The sequence below is a fragment of the Perissodus microlepis genome, chromosome 16 (genome assembly GCF_051167445.1).
Source record: "Perissodus microlepis isolate ML-2025 ecotype Zambia chromosome 16, ASM5116744v1, whole genome shotgun sequence".
Taxonomy (NCBI): domain Eukaryota; kingdom Metazoa; phylum Chordata; class Actinopteri; order Cichliformes; family Cichlidae; genus Perissodus; species Perissodus microlepis.
The window spans coordinates 1,257,488-1,274,519 of record NC_140476.1 but is presented as its reverse complement, the minus strand read 5'-3'; the positions used below and the strand labels follow the sequence as shown (position 1 = coordinate 1,274,519).

The window sequence follows — 17,032 nt, the reverse complement described above, 5'->3', positions numbered from 1 at the left end:
TAATTCCCAGTAACGCACTGTGGCCATGACAATCTGAATTACGTTTGTTTTAAAAGCTGCACTGTTGCTGCCGTGCCTGTTTTCACATCAGCAGACTTGTCTGTGTGTTCAAATCCTCTACCTGAGAGGAACAATAATTAACCGCTCGCTGTTCACACGGCCGTCTCCTACAGCTTTCAAAACCACTTCATTTTAACCACTGCTTAACAAATACAACAACTGTTCTGTCATCTTTAACTACAGACCGATTTCCTACCATCATTGTTCTTTTAATAAATAATCACAGATTAACACAAACACACTTAACAGTGCAAATACGTGAGTCTGAAGTTCTCAAAGATCAAAACAAAAATGAAATCCTTGCTAGCAGAACGAAACCCGAAGAACAATCACATGAAATTATTCTCACTCGACTCCACACAAATTTATTCCAGATCGATTTTTCTCCTCAGTCATCTGTTTTTGTCCAGTGCTATTAATTGGAAACCCCAATTTAAAAAAACATCTTTAATAATCACACGTTTCAGTTTGTGGAACTTTTTTAAGGAACAACTGTGTGCAGAAAAAAATAAGCTTTAAATAAGTATGCAGTACACATGAAATACATGTGCATGTGCACGGGACTCTCCAGAGACATTAAACACTGAAACTCTTTAATATTGCTTCATCCAGAGTCCTGATATTATATAAAGTCAATGCAATATAAGCAAAAACTCTCTCAGTGTCAGTCCAGGTATAAGAATAAACATTCAGCACACATGGTTAGGGTCCTGTGTATGTGTGTCTATGACCCTCTCTACTTTAGGCTGCACCGTGACTCATAACAGCTCTGCCTGTTTGATTTGGTGGATGTTTTTATACTGGATGTCGTTCCAGAAAGATCCAAGAATTTTTCTCTCCTGTCGGGACTGAACCGGACCCTTTGCATTGTTTTTGCATTGCACCAGCCAGAAAACAATGTCGTCTAGAAACGAGGGCCAAAAGCTACGCGTTACGCCATAACCTGAAGAAAACAAATGCAGCTTTATGTCACATATGAAAAGCAGAGCCACACGTATACCACCTCCAACATATCTGATTTTGTTTGCTAACATGCAACAAATATTCGTGTTACTTAACAAACCATGAAACAAAGTATTTGCATTATTTTCCATGAGTAGAACCACAAATACAACCTTATTAATAATAATGAGAATCAGCTCATTCATCTCTTTTAGCTCTCGCATAAATAAGACCGTCATATTAAATTAATTTAAAAACGCTGCACAGAAATCTGCTTCGATCTTGAACTGCAAAAGTATTTTACAATGAGAAAAACACACTTTTCTCTGAGAATACACTTAGTTTGAAGAACAATCCTGTTTTATTCATGTCATAAATTGGAGTAATAACAACGGCCTGCTGTTCGGGAAGAAGACCGAGGAAAAAGCAAAGAAAGGATGAGCTTAAACTGCGGTTCCACTCTCCAGAAAGTCATTAGGTCAGAGAAGTGTGGAGGATGTTCGGCAAGGGGCCTTCAATAATGAAGAGCTTGTTTCCACAGGGAAACATTGCCTGCAGCGTACATTCACACTTTGGCAACTATGGAAATGAAAGATTTTGAGGTGCAGAAAGGTCTCAGCGTGATGCTGGGAGAAGCTGGCTGTCTAAGACTCCTTAAATTGGTAGTTGTTTGATTTGGCAGACGGAATTTTAAATTCAGTGTACACAGCTTATACTAGTTATAAAAGTATAACAACACAAACAAAACACATCAATCACCCTGCAGTAAAATAAGGTTTTTCTATTGTATGATGATGAGGCTACAGGACACAAATCCTGGGCAGACTCGCAGCCTTTCACTAAGAATACAGATTTAAGCAATGCTAGCAGAACAGACTCCCTGGCTGTGCTCATGCTGCGCGCCATAGTCTCAAACACAATCATACGCACCCTTCAAACTGTCCATTCAGCTATCAGGCTGGCCCTGCAATATTATCAACCCATGAAAGTATTCAAATCTGCAAAAATATCAGTGTTTGTTGTATTTTTGTCTCAGTTTTGATACTGATGTTGCACATTCTCTCCCAGCTGTAATACATAATCTGAGTTATTATCTAAAGTAATCAGACTACACATCTTTTCCCTTTTATATCTGTTCACTGTGTGGAACTGACTGCTTCATATTCTATGATATAACAAAATGCACACAACGTCATGTTTGCATGCAAGTGAAAAACTACAATAACACTGAGTGAGAAACTTTCAAAGTACTTTATGGTTGCAAATATGATCATGCTGCCCGAAAGTCAAGAGACTAAAGAGATGATTACCGTGACCTTGGTTTTATCAGGTCACACAATGTGACTGCTGGGAGGTAGTGAAAATGTACACTTTATTTTTGTAGCCATTTAACAAAAGACATGAAACGAGTCGCTGCCACATTTTTCAGACATTGTCCTGGTTACGTGTGACAAGTTGAGTTGAGGAAAAGACATCATCCTGGTGCCTCCTTAGGGATACTGTAACCTCAGCGATAAGCAACATGTCCCGTGTGAGTATTGTCTGGGGCAGACAGATGCTGGAGCATGACCTCTGATAACTTCGTCAGGAAGCCTAGCGTGATGGCAGATAAAGCGAAAACCGGTGCACTCAGAACACAGGCACAGAAACGTCTCCGCAAAGTTCATTTTTAGATTCTCGCTACTACATCAGAGACTACAGGGAGCTGATACGCCTTGTCCTGACCAGCTGCTATGAGTGTTGAATCAGAGCACTGTGGTAAATATGAGTCAGACATGAAAATGTTGGTTAGCTGAACAAGACTAAGGTCAAGAGGAGACCATCTAAAAATGAGAACTGTCATGTCAAGTTCGCCAAAACTGATGACGACAGCCCTTGAAGATGCTCTTTTATTAAGACTGTTTATTTTTAGAAACCTTTTTTTTTTTCTTCAAACTACTGTAGTCGATTTCAAGTAGCTTCAGAGAAAAGCCCTGACACACCTGTCAGGAAGACGCACTTGTCAAGGCACCGAATGTGCTGCTGTGGTGAGCTCCAGCTCCAGAGAGGTCGCTTAGTTATAGAAGCTACGCGTCAGGTAATTTCTACTTCTGCGTAAAAGATTAGGAGACGAGTCACACAGCCAATTACTGTCATTACAGTGTCTCGTGACATTAATTCACACAAGACAGAGCAATCTTGATTGTTGTACAATCTCAAAGGCTAATAACAGGGGGCAAAATGTAATTGCTTTCAGCTGATGAGCCAAACTCACGAGCCACGAGATGAGACGCTCTAACAATCACAGCTAAATCTACAGTCTGTCATATAAGTTAACTTTGGGCTTCTTGATTTACCGAGTGAAGTGAAAATGTAAATGTGGAGGCAGATTTATAGAATTACGAGTGTTATTTATAGTGATGTGTACAATAAACCAACGGGAATTAGAAAAAATACAGTTTGTTCTTAAGAGAAGGCTTTCCTTACTCACTGAAGATGACTATTTGAACAGCTATTTAATCAGTTAGTTGATTAACAGGAATCTAATAAACAATCATTTTGATTGGTGATTAATCAAACCAGTAAAGCTGCTGATCCATTTTCAGTTTTGAGGATTTGCTGCTTTTATTGTGATCAAACACTTGGATTTGGACTAATCGTTGAAGAAACTGTGCTTTGATTAAAACACAAAATAAGTCCTCTAAAAATAAATTCCCTCCAATGAATATTCATCATTACTGAACATTTTTATGCCTAAAGCTGCAGGTATGAATTATGCTTGGGTAAAATGCAGCTCCAGGATGGCCTGTGCACTGTGAGAGTGTGTAAGGTTAGAGCGCCTACAGTCTGCTTTCTATTTACGCTGCGTCGTTCATGTTGTTCGTTATCCTCAATAAGTCTGCGTGTCAGAGGTTTGTGCAGTACGTGTGCACAAGGCTGCCACAGACTCGTGTTCAGGTTCATCATCATATGCTCCGGTCTAAGGAAAACAATCGTATAAGCAGGTTATGTAGTTTTGTTTTAATTACAGGGTCTTTCCTGTTACTTTCTGATGTTATCAGTTTCACTTAAACTAGTTTATGAAGACAAATGATTTTATAATGTAAATCCAGCAACCAAAGACGAGAAGATGCCGTAAAAGCCACCTGAGGGAAGATCCCCACACTTTAACAAGGTCAGGAGTCCAGCTGTGTGCTTCACTCTCTCTCCTCAAAGATGAGCTCTGATAACGAGAAGAGATATGAAATAAAAAGCATCAGCAGTAATTGCTGTTTGCACATCAGTTTAGTTCTGGAGAAAGCAAACATAGAACATCACCTATTTCAACAATGATAACACCCATGCCACCAAACGAGCAACATAAACGGCTCCTCCACACGAAGGCGTCCGATGCCCGACAGCGACAAACGTTTCACAGACAATGTGCCACTTTCGTCCCTAAAATACTTCCTAATTTTAAAAGCGGCACGACAGACGTATTAATACAATAATAACCCTCCACTGAGTTTGATGAGACCACCAGAGTAATCATTTTAACTGTACTGTACTTTAATCACAAACTGAATGAAAGATTCTAATTTTTGGTCACTACAAACAAAAATTAAAAATTTGTAAAGTTAAAGTATCCAAGCACGACGATGCATAGAGTCAATTTAGGACTCGCCTGTTTTTTTGTATTCATATTGGTATCAATCACACAAAGCCAGAGAGGGTAAAACACTGGTTCAACATACATCACAAACACACACACACACATTAATTTTCCAACTTTATCAAACACCAAATATTTGGATTTCCTCTCAAAAGAAGGAACAGCACAGATATGTGAACTACAGTCACAGACAAACCTCCACTTCGGCTGTGCTTTGCATAAAGTGTTTTAATATTAGTAATAAAGTGTTTTATGAAGGCTTTTCATCGACGTTCCTGCCAGAAGGAAATTGGACTGAAGTACCAACACTTCTGTATGTTTCTGATCTGGGTTTAGCTAAAGGACACACAGAAACCGTTCTTTGTGAAATCAGTGGTGAGTGCTAATTAATTCTGTTAGCTAGATTTCCAATGTTTCAGGGTCACTGCAGTCAGCACTCTTGAGCCCCGGTGACGAGACAGTAATACTTTAGATTAGAGGACAAATCAAATCTTATTTCCAGTGTTGGAGGATGTATTGGTGCAGTTTGGCCTCTGAGCTTGTATTCCAGGGTTAGGAGATGAGTGTTTGTGTCTGCGCTTTACCAGCCGCTCCACAGCGCCATCGCTTTAACAACTATTCAGGCTAAACAAACGTAGCATCAGGGAAAGCCTTGATTTGATTTATGCCCATAAGTGTTTGTATAGTAATGTGATGCAACATGAAAACTATGAATTTCCAGAATTAATACCAGAACTTGACGACTGAGCACGACTCTCCATGAGGACCTGAACATGACCACCCTGCACACTTTGGTCACGTTGGTCTCTGAGAGCCTCGTATTCTCAGCCAGGACACACGAGGTGAGGAGGACAGGAGTGCGAGATATAAAAGCTTCGGAGGCAGAGGTAGACCTGCTGCGGGACGTTTTTGGATGGTTTGTGTGTATTTGCTGAAAGTCAACCCACTGTCAATGCTAGTCCCAAGGTAGTTAAAGCTGCTAACACGCTACACTGTGTCTGTGGGACAGGGTCATCCTGTCTCCGAGTCTATGAGACGCTTCTTCGTCTTCACGTACTTAAGGTGTGATACAGAGGATGGGGAAATAACACACTACAAAGCACCAGTTTCTTCACAATCGCAGGATACAACAGAGGTCATGTCCCCCCCCCCCCTCAGGAACCTCTGTGACTGTAACAAAGCAAAGGGTTTATTACCTCGTGTCATGACCACGACACCAACATAATGCTTCTCCAGTCGCCTCCTCTGACATGATCGTGTGCTGTCAGTGAATTAATTCCACTTTTTTAATGCTCCATCATCAACACACTCACGTTTTCTACACAAACACGTTTATTTCTTAGTTCTTCTCATTTAAATCTGATTTCACTCGGTCATAAAACATGAACTTAGCTCCTGGTTCTTTTTGTTTGAAGTCTGGATGATTGTCATTTTGAAAGTGGTTGGCATTTCCTACCAGGTCCACATTTAAAAGGTTTGGTGGAGCAAAGTCCCTGAACTGATTCTAGGTGTGAATAAGACGTGTGAGCGCGATTGCCTTTGTTATCGTACGACAGAGCTGGTTTTTGTTTCTCTGCTTCTTGAGTAATGTGCGTTGATGTGTTCAGCTCAAGCTCTGTGCATGTTTAATATCTTGAAACAAAAGCAAATTTTAACGATTATTTATCGTCATCTGTGGACAAAATTTCTTTACTATATCACAGACGTTCGTACTGACACAACCCACATCCTAAGGATCGAGAGAATACTTCAATCATTTTAAATGCTGTGGTGCCTGATATCTCTCCTGGTTTGATGATTATTCTCGACTGTGTTTTCTTGTCCTTGGTAAAAAAATTAAAAAGAAGTGCATTCTTCACAAAATCATTTCCAAACAATTTCACAGCTTCTCGTTCTTTGTCTTAAATTTCTCATGCAGACTGTTGGTAAAACACTTAGCGTGACATAACTTATTAAAAACTGCAGGTTTTTGCACCGTATGCATGTAAAATCAGGCAAAGCTAACATGAAACAGAAAGGTGTGAGAAATCTAAAAGCTATCAGCAAAAAAAAATCCAATTATTTTTCAGGAAAAAGAAAATGTTTGCACTAAACTTCAATTGTTGACGTGAACAAGGCCACAGAAGCAATCACAGGAACGTGCTTTCTAAGAGAAACATATTAAATCTCAGTAAGTCCAGAAGGGTTTTTATTTCTCTTGGGTTTTGTTCTTGGCATTGACTGTTTCAGAAACAAGTGGCCCTTATCAGGCACTGAGCAGCGAGAGATACCTGTGACAGCCGACATGTTTGAGGCCCAAGCGCTTAATCTCTGGTCTCTGCTCCGGAGCAGTGAGACACATCACTGGAGCAGGGAGGGAGTGACTGCGTGCATCTCAAACCAGCTGACACAAGAGATGGAAATGGAAAAAAACACCCTGCATGAGCTCGAGAGCACTCCTCTAATCGTATCAAAGACTTCTACAAACAAACATGGGTGAACTGTGATTGATGGGAGCGCAGTTAATAGGTCTCCCAATCCAATGCTGTGAGAGAAAGGAGGGTGCCAGAGACCAGAGATCAATAGCAACTCGGAAGCATGTTAGGGGATCATACGGAATCAGACTGATGACAGCTGGTGGTGATGCATTTGGCAATCTAATTTTAACACAAAGTAACTCAGTGATAGTGCTGCCACAAAACTGAACTCGATCCTTGCGGGCCAACAGCATCACGGCTGTAGAGAGACACCGACTCGTGCTGCAGGTGGAGGTAGGGGCAGCAGCACTGTTTTATCTTGGATTTTCAATTCGTGCTCCGTGCCATTAAAGTGCATTAAATTATTCACACTTTGTGGCAATCTCACAAATATTTTAGTCCCAAAAAGCTCTTTCGGTGCGGTGCAGAGCTTGGACATACACGGCAAACCGACAGGGAAAAATCTGACTTGTACATGTCCTAAATGCAGGCCCACGATTTTTACCGGCTGCACATTTGATGTAGCCACTCACGGCTTTGCACACAGGCGTGAAAACGACGCCAATAATTTCCTTTTCTATCCTCCATCTAACTGGATTGAAGCATAGTGAGCTCTGCCAGGGAAGGCAGCCACAACACAGACAGGGCATAGACATTCATTGTAGAAAGGCTTAATTTGTGTATATGCATGTGCTTCTCCGAGTGCTGGCATGTTGGTGTGTGTGTGTGCGCGTGTGTGTGTGTGTGTGTGTGTGTGTGTGTGTGTGTGTGTGTGTGTTTGCCTTTGCTGAGCTCGTACGCTAATCAAGAAACCATAAATACCGGGTGCCCTATGTAAATGTCTCACACTGTGCACTGTCCTGGATCGTCACTAAAGATCATTTAATTCTCCGTATTCATTAATGGCTATGCTACAGGTCTTTAAGGCAATGGGTTGTGAAAATGACTGAAAAACAAATCAGGCAAAAGACAAAATATCATCTGGTTAGCCGTTTCTGCATAAGCATTTTGTGTTTTAAGCCATAAAGGAGAAATATGGATTATTGCAGAGGTATAAAATGAAACACCTCAGTGGTTCAATATTTCTTAATTACTCTATGTGCCAATTTCTCTTTTAAGAAGGACACAGCGCAGCATCACCAACTGGCCTTAGGTTTGTCTGCTGAATGAAGCTTGTTGGGGGATGGATGAATCCCTCCCCTGTTCTGGTTTTCTGAGCCAAGTCTGCATGATGGGGCCCTGAGCCTTCGGCCTGTGCCAGGTGGCAGCTGGGAGAGAGAGTCCCCAGCCAGGCCTCAGCAGCCCTCTCTCTGGTCCTCTGGCCGCCACCGCTGCCACTTGCCGAGCTCGACACCAACTCTACTGACCTACAGATTGGTCGGGAGTACTGGTGTTGACCCTTTTTCCAGATTTCTTTTTCTGTGTGTGAAATAAATTCTTTGTGCAGAACATTTTTTTAAGACACGGTGAAGCGCTGTTCTTCGGTCTATTCCAGAGTCGTCACGACAGTAGGATCCAAACTTGATACCGACACCCGGAAAGTATTCAGTACTATTTTCAAAACCATGAAAGTTAATCAGCCTTTCTAAAAATAACGATTATAATAATACTGGTCTGAGTAAATGTATTCATCTACAGCCATTTGTGCTGGTTCGGCACTGATGGAGCTGCTAAGGTAACCTGCCACTGTTTCTGTCTAGTGGTCAGCTGAGTAGCTTCAACGCTAGCATCGTAATGCTAGCTCATTGATTAAACAGATGGCTGAAACAGCCATCGGGTAACTGGCATGTACTACCCAGGTTAACATTTATTACAACTGTTCAATATTTTGGTGCAGTTGGAGCTTTACCGACCTCGTGTTGCTGCACCACTCTTCATGTGTTCAGCTGCTAGTGAGGGGAGGGGCTGCTCACCTGCCTGCATGCAGCAGTGATGTGAGAAGAAATGTTGTTTTTTATTTTAACTTTAAAAAAAAATGTCAAGGCTTCCACACAACTGTGTTAAGTAACTCTAAAGAAACTGTCTGCCGCTTATTTAACTTTTACTAAAACATTGAACTGACTCAGAGAAAAGCTAAAAGTTAACCTGCACTAAAAGAAAAAGAAATATCACTATTGTTGGTTTTAAATATTCCTCTTTAGTGTACTCATCAAACAAATCAATTTTTTAAGATTACTTGAGTCATGTCTGGTATTTCAATGAAATACTGTGTTTTTGCAAGTCAATTCAATACCTCTTTGTTTAGTAATTTCAAGATTTTAGAGTAAACCAGTGAAATTCACAGGAGTTCTCTCACCTCTTTCCACTCAGTCATTTAATTCTGAGTTATTTTAATCTTTGGCTCTTTTCTCCTTCCCCTCACTCCCATCCAATCACAGCAGATGGCCCCGCCCCTCCCTGAGCCTGGTTCTGCCGGAGGTTCCTTCCTGTTAAAGGTGAGTTTTTCCTTCCCACTGTCACCAAAGTGCTTGCTCATAGGGGGTCGTCTGATTGCTGGGGTTTCTATGTATTATTGTAGGTCTTTACCTCACAAAATTAGACTTTTTTTGCACTAAAGTGAGTTACTTAACACAGTTGGATAGAACTACTTCACTTTTTCAGTAAATCCAAATCAAATTTTTGAGCGTTCAGTTTTTAATTGAAATAATATAAATGACACTAATATATTAAAGAAAACATAATTTGTTCAGTAAATTATTCAGTAATTCGGTGCTGTTACAAATGAATTTCATATCTGATAATAATTTGTCATTTCTAGAATAGAATAGATATAATATTTCAGTCTAATTTTTTTTTTTGACAAACCTACTCTGTACATGCTTTCATGTATCCACAGTACTAAAAGATACTAAAATTTTTATAATTTTGGTATCGAAATATACTGTAAATAGCAGTTCTGGTGACATGCTGAGTCTGTTAATGTCTGATGTGGTATTAACATGAAAAAGAAGTATTCTCTGCCCAGGTACAGTGATGAATCAAATCGTAAATCTTGTTGAAGCTGTTTGTTAACCAGGAGATCATATTATTAATTATTCATATTACAAGTTAATAATTCAGAAAAGATCGTACCACAAATATGCCAACATCTGTAACCAACAGTGACATAGCTCTACATACATGGTGAATGCTCTCGTCTGTAAGACCTCAAACATACAAAAAATAAAATAGTTCAACATCATCTTAAATAGTTTGTAATACTAAGAACATTTTCTGTATCAATTTGTCATTTCTGGATACATGTGTGCAATATATAGCTGTTAGCTAACAGCATGCCAATAGTGAATCCGAGAGCTTTGTTTTTATCTATAACACAAATCAGTAACAATAATATCAGCCTGTCAAGTGTCGGGTTGAGCTAGTGATGCTGACGGGTCTTTCCTCCGTCATATCTGAGCAGCGCTCCACATACATCCTCTGTAGTGAAAGGTCCCAGTTATATCTCAGCACTGAGGGAAAGGTTTGTCTCGTGCACTCGTTTTTTCATGCATTTTGCCAAATGATGTCAAACGAACAAAGCACGCCGTCGGTTCCTGTAGGCCCGTCTAGACATAATGGAGGAACTCGATGATGGCAACAGTATGATTTACAGCGTAAGAATCCACCGCTGCTGCATTGAACGTCTGTACATGCTGAGCACACAATTGTATCACCTCAGGGTGCTGCCTCCATCCAGCTAGCTGTTCACCCTTTCAAACTGACAGACATACTTTTAGCCTGCGATGGAGGCACTTTTCACCCCTTAGGATACCTCAAGAAAGACGTTTGCTTAACTCAGACCTTGAGCTTCACACTCAGCTGCATACTAACTTTAACCTTTACTATACAGATAGTCAAAGCTACACATCCCTGTTTCATTGTTCATTTTAGCAGATGGTCTCATTGGTGCAGAGATTTTTTTTTACATGTTAAAAGTACATTACCTCACCCTTACATTTCATTTTATGATGTGTTCTATCGTGTCTGTCACCTGCTGATGACCTCATACTTAACTCGACTTATGAGAGCAGCAGCGTATCCCACTACTGCCCATATGAGCCCTACTTTCATTAGCATATTTGGCAATAAAACAGTAATGCTTTCCTGCATTAATAATTCATTCAGACGTTTTTTTCTTTTATAAGAGGAACCATATCTGTATACAGCTGAGTTAAGTTCTTAGATTCAACGTCAGCATCAGGGGATTTCTCTAAAGACAAACTTGCTGATTCAATATTCACCTTTTAAATTATGTAACATTTTGGAAAAATCTAATATCAAACCCCATGCCACCCACATAATTAAGTCTTCCCAGAACATTAACCAAAACAGATCATGTGGGTCAGAAATCTAGCTCCTCCTCCCATTGATAATCAATGCTACAAGTCAATTTACAGCCAGTGGCTTCCACAACCTGAGCCCACTGCATTACTTATTCAATTGTAGCCCATTAAGACTGTGAGAGCTGATATTAAAGGTGACACGAGCAAAAATCTAACAGCTTCCTTCAATAACTGTGTTCCATACGAGGCGTGCGGGGCCGGATCACTGAATTCGACTGTAGCTCGAGGCCATGCTTCACCTCTGCCCTGAGATAGATGTAAGAGCTCAATGACAGCAGCACTTAGCTCACATCACCAGATAGATGTGTCAGCTGTTTCAATGTCTTTACATAGCTCATAAAAGACTGAATGCCACCCTGCAAAAGTGCAGTCTAAGCACTTGCCTCAAACAAACCTCAGAAATCCTGCCACGACTATGATGTTTAGAGGACTTCTGGGAGGAAAAAGAAAATACAGAGGTTTCGAAGAAGTGCTCATATATACCTGCATCTGACCTTCCGCAGACGTAACGAGCTGACAGGCTTTTTCTGACAACTTGTCTGGTTTTCTAGCCAAGACAAACCTATGAAGCAATACTTAACAAAAAGCACCTGAAGCACAACTCATGGATGCCAACAACAACAGCAGCCAGTAACCACTTCACAAATGTCTCCTGGCTAACAGAGCGCAGGCTAATGCATTCGACGGCACACTGCGTCTGTGTTTATGTTTTTACCAGTATGATTTCTTAAATCATCAGAGCAGTCAGGTGATTGCAGGTTATTTCAGTCCTTAAGATCCCCGCTTGCTGAGCTGCACGCTTTTGCTGCCTTGTCAAAACAGGATGTGGACAGAAAATTGAGCTACAAAGGAGCCCTCGCAGCTGGAGGCCTGGAGTGTTAATGGTTTCCAGAAAAAGACGTAAAGCAGCTATGAAAACAGAATTCGGTCCAACCTTTGAAGGTCACCTGCTAGTCGCCATCTAATATTTCTCCCCTAAAAACAACACCCTGATCTTCATATAACACCAGCTTCCAGAGCGCCAACAAGAATATGGAACATGTCTGTTTATTTTGTTTGTTTGTTTAAAGGTGCTAAAACCAAGTGATTTACATAATATCCATTTATAAAGTCCACTCAGTTTACTGTGTCCTAGCTGTCTGCTGAATGAGTAAGGGTACAAAGGCGACATTAAGCAGGGCGGACATTTTTCACAGTTCCTGTAACCCTACATTATTTTAACCCTCGGCTTCCTGTCCCAGTCGCTCCTACCGCTACAGCCAAATCAGCCCCTTCAGGTTGGACTCCGTCATTTCTGCTTCTGAGATGTGTTGCTATCCTCGCCACGTGTACCTGTCTGCCCACCTTCATGTGTGAATTTACAATATTAAACTGTTCCCTCCTGCAAGGTTGCTTTTTGCACTCATGTTCTCCTCCCCGCCTCTGTTTTTGTTAGCACGGTTACAGATAAAGTTTGTACATCACACTTTCAGTCTCAAGTTTATTTTTGTGAACTCTGGAATTGCTAATCAGTCCTGGAGCCTTCCTCTGCTCCGACGTGTGCCTGAGCAGGAGCAGATTCTTGAGGTTACTGATATGTTTGTGTGGTTTAGCAAATGGCCTCTGCATAATCCTGCGAGGTCTAGCAGAGCAGTTCGAAACGAGTCGTGCAATTCGACGTGAAAACGTTTCGGTAACAACCGCAGGTAGCAGTGCTTACATCAGCCTCCTCTTGGCGCTCTTGCCGTACGCGGTCTTCTTTGGCAGACTTTCTTGTGGCTTCTCGTACCTTAACCATCTCAGCTGAGCTGTCATGATCGTGGTGCTAATACTGGCCACTTCTGCCTACTTCAGCACTTCAGAGTCAGGAACTTTGTCTCATCTTAAGCCCACGATGCTCCCTGAGAGTCACCTCAGGCAGTGGAGGTGAAAACAGTTCAGCATTTTGGAGCGATGACTATCAGTCTCACATGCATACAGAAAAGATGAGAGGAGCTTTACAGGCTTTCAGCTTCGTTTCTGAGTCATTCGCTGTTCGTATCGACCCGTCAGCCTGACAAAAGCTGCGCCTGCCTGCACAGTTGATGCAGCACGCTGTGGCTTTAACAGTTCAGTAGAATTAGAGTCATTAAACACTAAAAGTTAAAAAGTAAGAAATATCCTGAAGCATAAGTTTGTATATTCATAGTTGCAGCAATATTTTAAAATGTACAAGAAGGAAGAAAAAAACTGTTTCCTAAATTTTTTCTGAATAAATAAAAATATATTACAATAATTTAATAATGAGAACATACTTAAAAGGATGCCACAGACATGCTTTTGTTTCTCAAATGGTCCAAAAATGTTAAAATTATCTTGCATTTCTTACAGTGTGCCCTTCAGCACTATATTCATCCTGGCAGGAGTGTTTGGTGTAGTCCACACGTTTTGTGTCTTTATTGTCCAATGATGAGTGTTTAGACAGTAACATTTCAGGAGCTCACAACTGAGAAAATCTACAAAGTCCTTATCTCTGCTGGCCAACGAGCTGCACATAATGCAGACGCTGAATGACTTCTCCCTCATCGTGATTCTGGTGCTTGCCTTTGCACACACACACACACACACACACACACACCGGCACTTACATACACTTCTGCGATGGTATCTGGCTATCTCACTTAATTAGCCTCTAAAGGCAGCCTCCCTCGTATTAGTGGATGTGCCTTGCACTATACTATCATCTCTTAAATAGGGTATACATTACAAACAACCTTGAGCTGTTTGCGGCTGGTGATGCTTATCTGGTGCTGAGGTCAGTGCATGGCATCCAGGTTTTTGGTTTTTTTAGAAATTAAATAAACAGGTAGTGCTGCGGTGTGTCCAAATTTCCAAGCCTGTCCTTTTGTTAGATGAGCAGCGTACTGCCACACCAGCCGATCAGGTCAGTCTGCTCAATGTTAGATGGGCGCGAGCGATAAAAGGGGAAAAACAAGGTGGAAGCATTTCAAAGAGCCCGTGCCATTGTAGGAATGATTCTGGAAATGCCTTTTATTCATGCAGAGAAAACCACGGGCTCACTACTTGGCATTCAAAGTAACAACGCTGCTACCACAAAGCAAATTAATTTCAGACTAATTAGGATAAAAACCAGCTTTGGTGTTGAAAGAAAAATGAAACGCTATTATCATTACCGTCCATTTAGACACAGCTACAAGAGCTCCCATTTATCCTGGGTACAAATGGAGCAGGACAGCACACAGAGATACAGGGTCCAACTTTCCAACTCGGATTTCTCTGAAAGTAAATTTGGAACCTTTGTGTCTGTGAGTCCGCCCCATCCTATCTGCTGTCCTTCTAAATACTGTTATAGCAGCTCGATGAGCCATTATGATACCTGTTTTTACTCTGATTCAAGCCACACCTCCACCCTCACAGAGCAGGAGGCAGAGAAAGGTAGCTGGTTTTTTGTTGGTTTTGGTGATTTACAGTGATGGGAAGGCAGGCTCATGAGTCTCCTTCGTGAAGGTCTCACAACAAGCAAAGCAGCCCTGACAAAGATGTCTCTGCTGGGGAACAGAAAGTGGGAGAACTATGAAGCAATCATGTCCACTGACAACAAATCAATGGGCATGCATACATGTCCCTTACAACTGCATGTTACACTTACCACAGTTTGTCTTTGGGGGACCATTAATGCAATCAGCCCATGACTCAACATGTAAGTACTGAAATGGGAGTTTTGAAAGGTTCACAGTAAAAGTTGATGTTTGACTATAAGGATAACTACTTCAATTCAGTTTTATTTTATACTGTAAGGTAGACCCTACAATAATACACGCAAACTGCTTAATCACAAATATTTTGTGTAATTAAAAAGCCCGCTGATAACCTGCTTTGGGTTTTCAGAAATTCTCCGTCCTTGCATACTCTTAATAAATTCCTGTCTATGAATGCAGCTGTTTAAAAAATAGCACGAGCCTAATATGCGCTTTAACTCGACAAAATCCTGGCAGTGCCTGCTCGGTGAAGCCGGGCTGCTTCGTTCCTCTCGGGGATCCTGCTCTGTGACTCGGATTTTTAGATTTCCCCGAGCCTGTGTGGCGGAATTCAGATTCACCTAAAATGATTCCCGACATTACCCGAGCACGGAGCCACTGCACCGCGCACACCGCTGCGCGTCCGCACGGCACAGGTATACCGGAGAGACAGCACGCACTCCGGCACCGGGCTCGGCTCTGGTCACCTGCTGCATTGGAGGATAGCACTGCTACGCACCTGCAGTCAGAGCCGCCGAGTCTATCCCGGTAGACCCACGGGAACGTTCCTGAAAATGCCCACGCGGGAAAGCGGTGCAACACACACGCTCGGGGGGGTCACCGCACAGGTGGTATCGTTATTTGTGGTCCAGAAGCTGGGGAGGGGGGGATATTACAGTGAAACATCCTCAGTTACAACACACAGAGACGAGCGGACTTAGTGAGGTATGCCACCGACCATCAACTCTCCATCGTTCAGAAACACATTCACATCCAGCTGCTGCTGCCCGTCACGGCGCCCACACTGCACTAAAGGCGGCCCGCGCTGCCAAGTTTCACCGGACTGCGCATTCCCGGCGGCCCGGTGGCTCCTTACCTTTCTCCTCGTCCGACACTGTCGAGGGCTCGGCGCACGGAAATAATCCCGAGAACAGGGCTAGAAAGGCGAGTAGAAAAAACTCCGACATGTTTTCGGAGAGCGGGCTGTAAAGAGCCACGGTGCTTCTCCTGCTCCTGCTCCGGGTCCAGTCTCCCCCTCCACCACCACCCGGTTGTCGAGCGCCGTTATTCGGTGATGTCCAGCGGAACCAGTGCGCAGAACAGTGCAGCGCTCCTCCGGCTCCTCCACAAACGCACACCGCCGCTTTTCAGAGCGAACAGACGCACCGGAGACGGCAGGAGAGGAGAGGAGAGGACAGGAGAGGCGGGGTGGGGTGGGAGAGCAGGAGGATAAGGAATGAGTACGTTTCCTGTCTTTTCTCAGTGATTAAATGCCGTCAAGGTGGCGCAGCTCGCCTGAAATTAATCAAATCCGTTCGCTGTGCAGTCAGTGGAGTGGGTGGGTGTCAGCCTGAGGTCCAGGAGTGCAGAGGGGGTCCTTAAAAAGAAGAAAAAGTCAGAGGATGTAGGATGAGATGTGAGTAATCTCGTCAGACCAGTGTCTTCACTGCAAATACAGAGTTATGCAAAAGCACATCCAGGGGGGAAAAGGTGCACGACTAAGAAGAAATAAGAGCCTTTCTCAGGTGAAGCATCCAGAGTGACTGCACAGACACAACTAAAACAAAAAGCACTGAAGAGACCACTGCAGTGAGGTGTTGTTTAGCATAGATCCAAAGCACAGGCACCTCGTTACTGTATATCACACTGATTGAGGACTTAATGTCAGAACAGAACTCTCTGCTGGTCCTCGAATTTGGGACCATTTTGATGCATGTTAACAGGAATGTGTGATGTTACATTCCAGGAGACTGATGCTTAGTAAAAGCAAGGCCGTGTGAAGAATAGCTACCAAACTTTCTGTGTTCATGTGATTTTATGTGTTCTTTGTTTTTCACAATGAACTGACCGAACCTCCATTAGGTCAGACACTGCAGTCTCCCACACCTATCCTGTCCTCTCTCC

General features: G+C 42.3%; 1 protein-coding gene across 5 annotated transcripts in view; it reads right to left on the bottom strand.

Annotated features, from left to right (window-relative positions):
- Positions 1-16,542, bottom strand: part of lrp1bb (low density lipoprotein receptor-related protein 1Bb) — a 263,247-nt gene extending 246,705 nt beyond the window's left edge. For 2 of the 5 annotated variants that reach the window (XM_084907630.1, XM_084907631.1), the window contains exon 1: positions 16,005-16,541. In XM_084907630.1, coding sequence (XP_084763756.1) covers positions 16,005-16,095 — 91 coding nt within the window. In that variant the 5' untranslated portion in view covers positions 16,096-16,541. Of the gene's footprint in view, positions 1-16,004 lie in introns of all 5 variants that reach the window. The other 3 variants (XM_084907629.1, XM_084907633.1, XM_084907632.1) reach the window with 2 other exon arrangements.
- Positions 16,543-17,032: the final 490 nt, after the last annotated feature.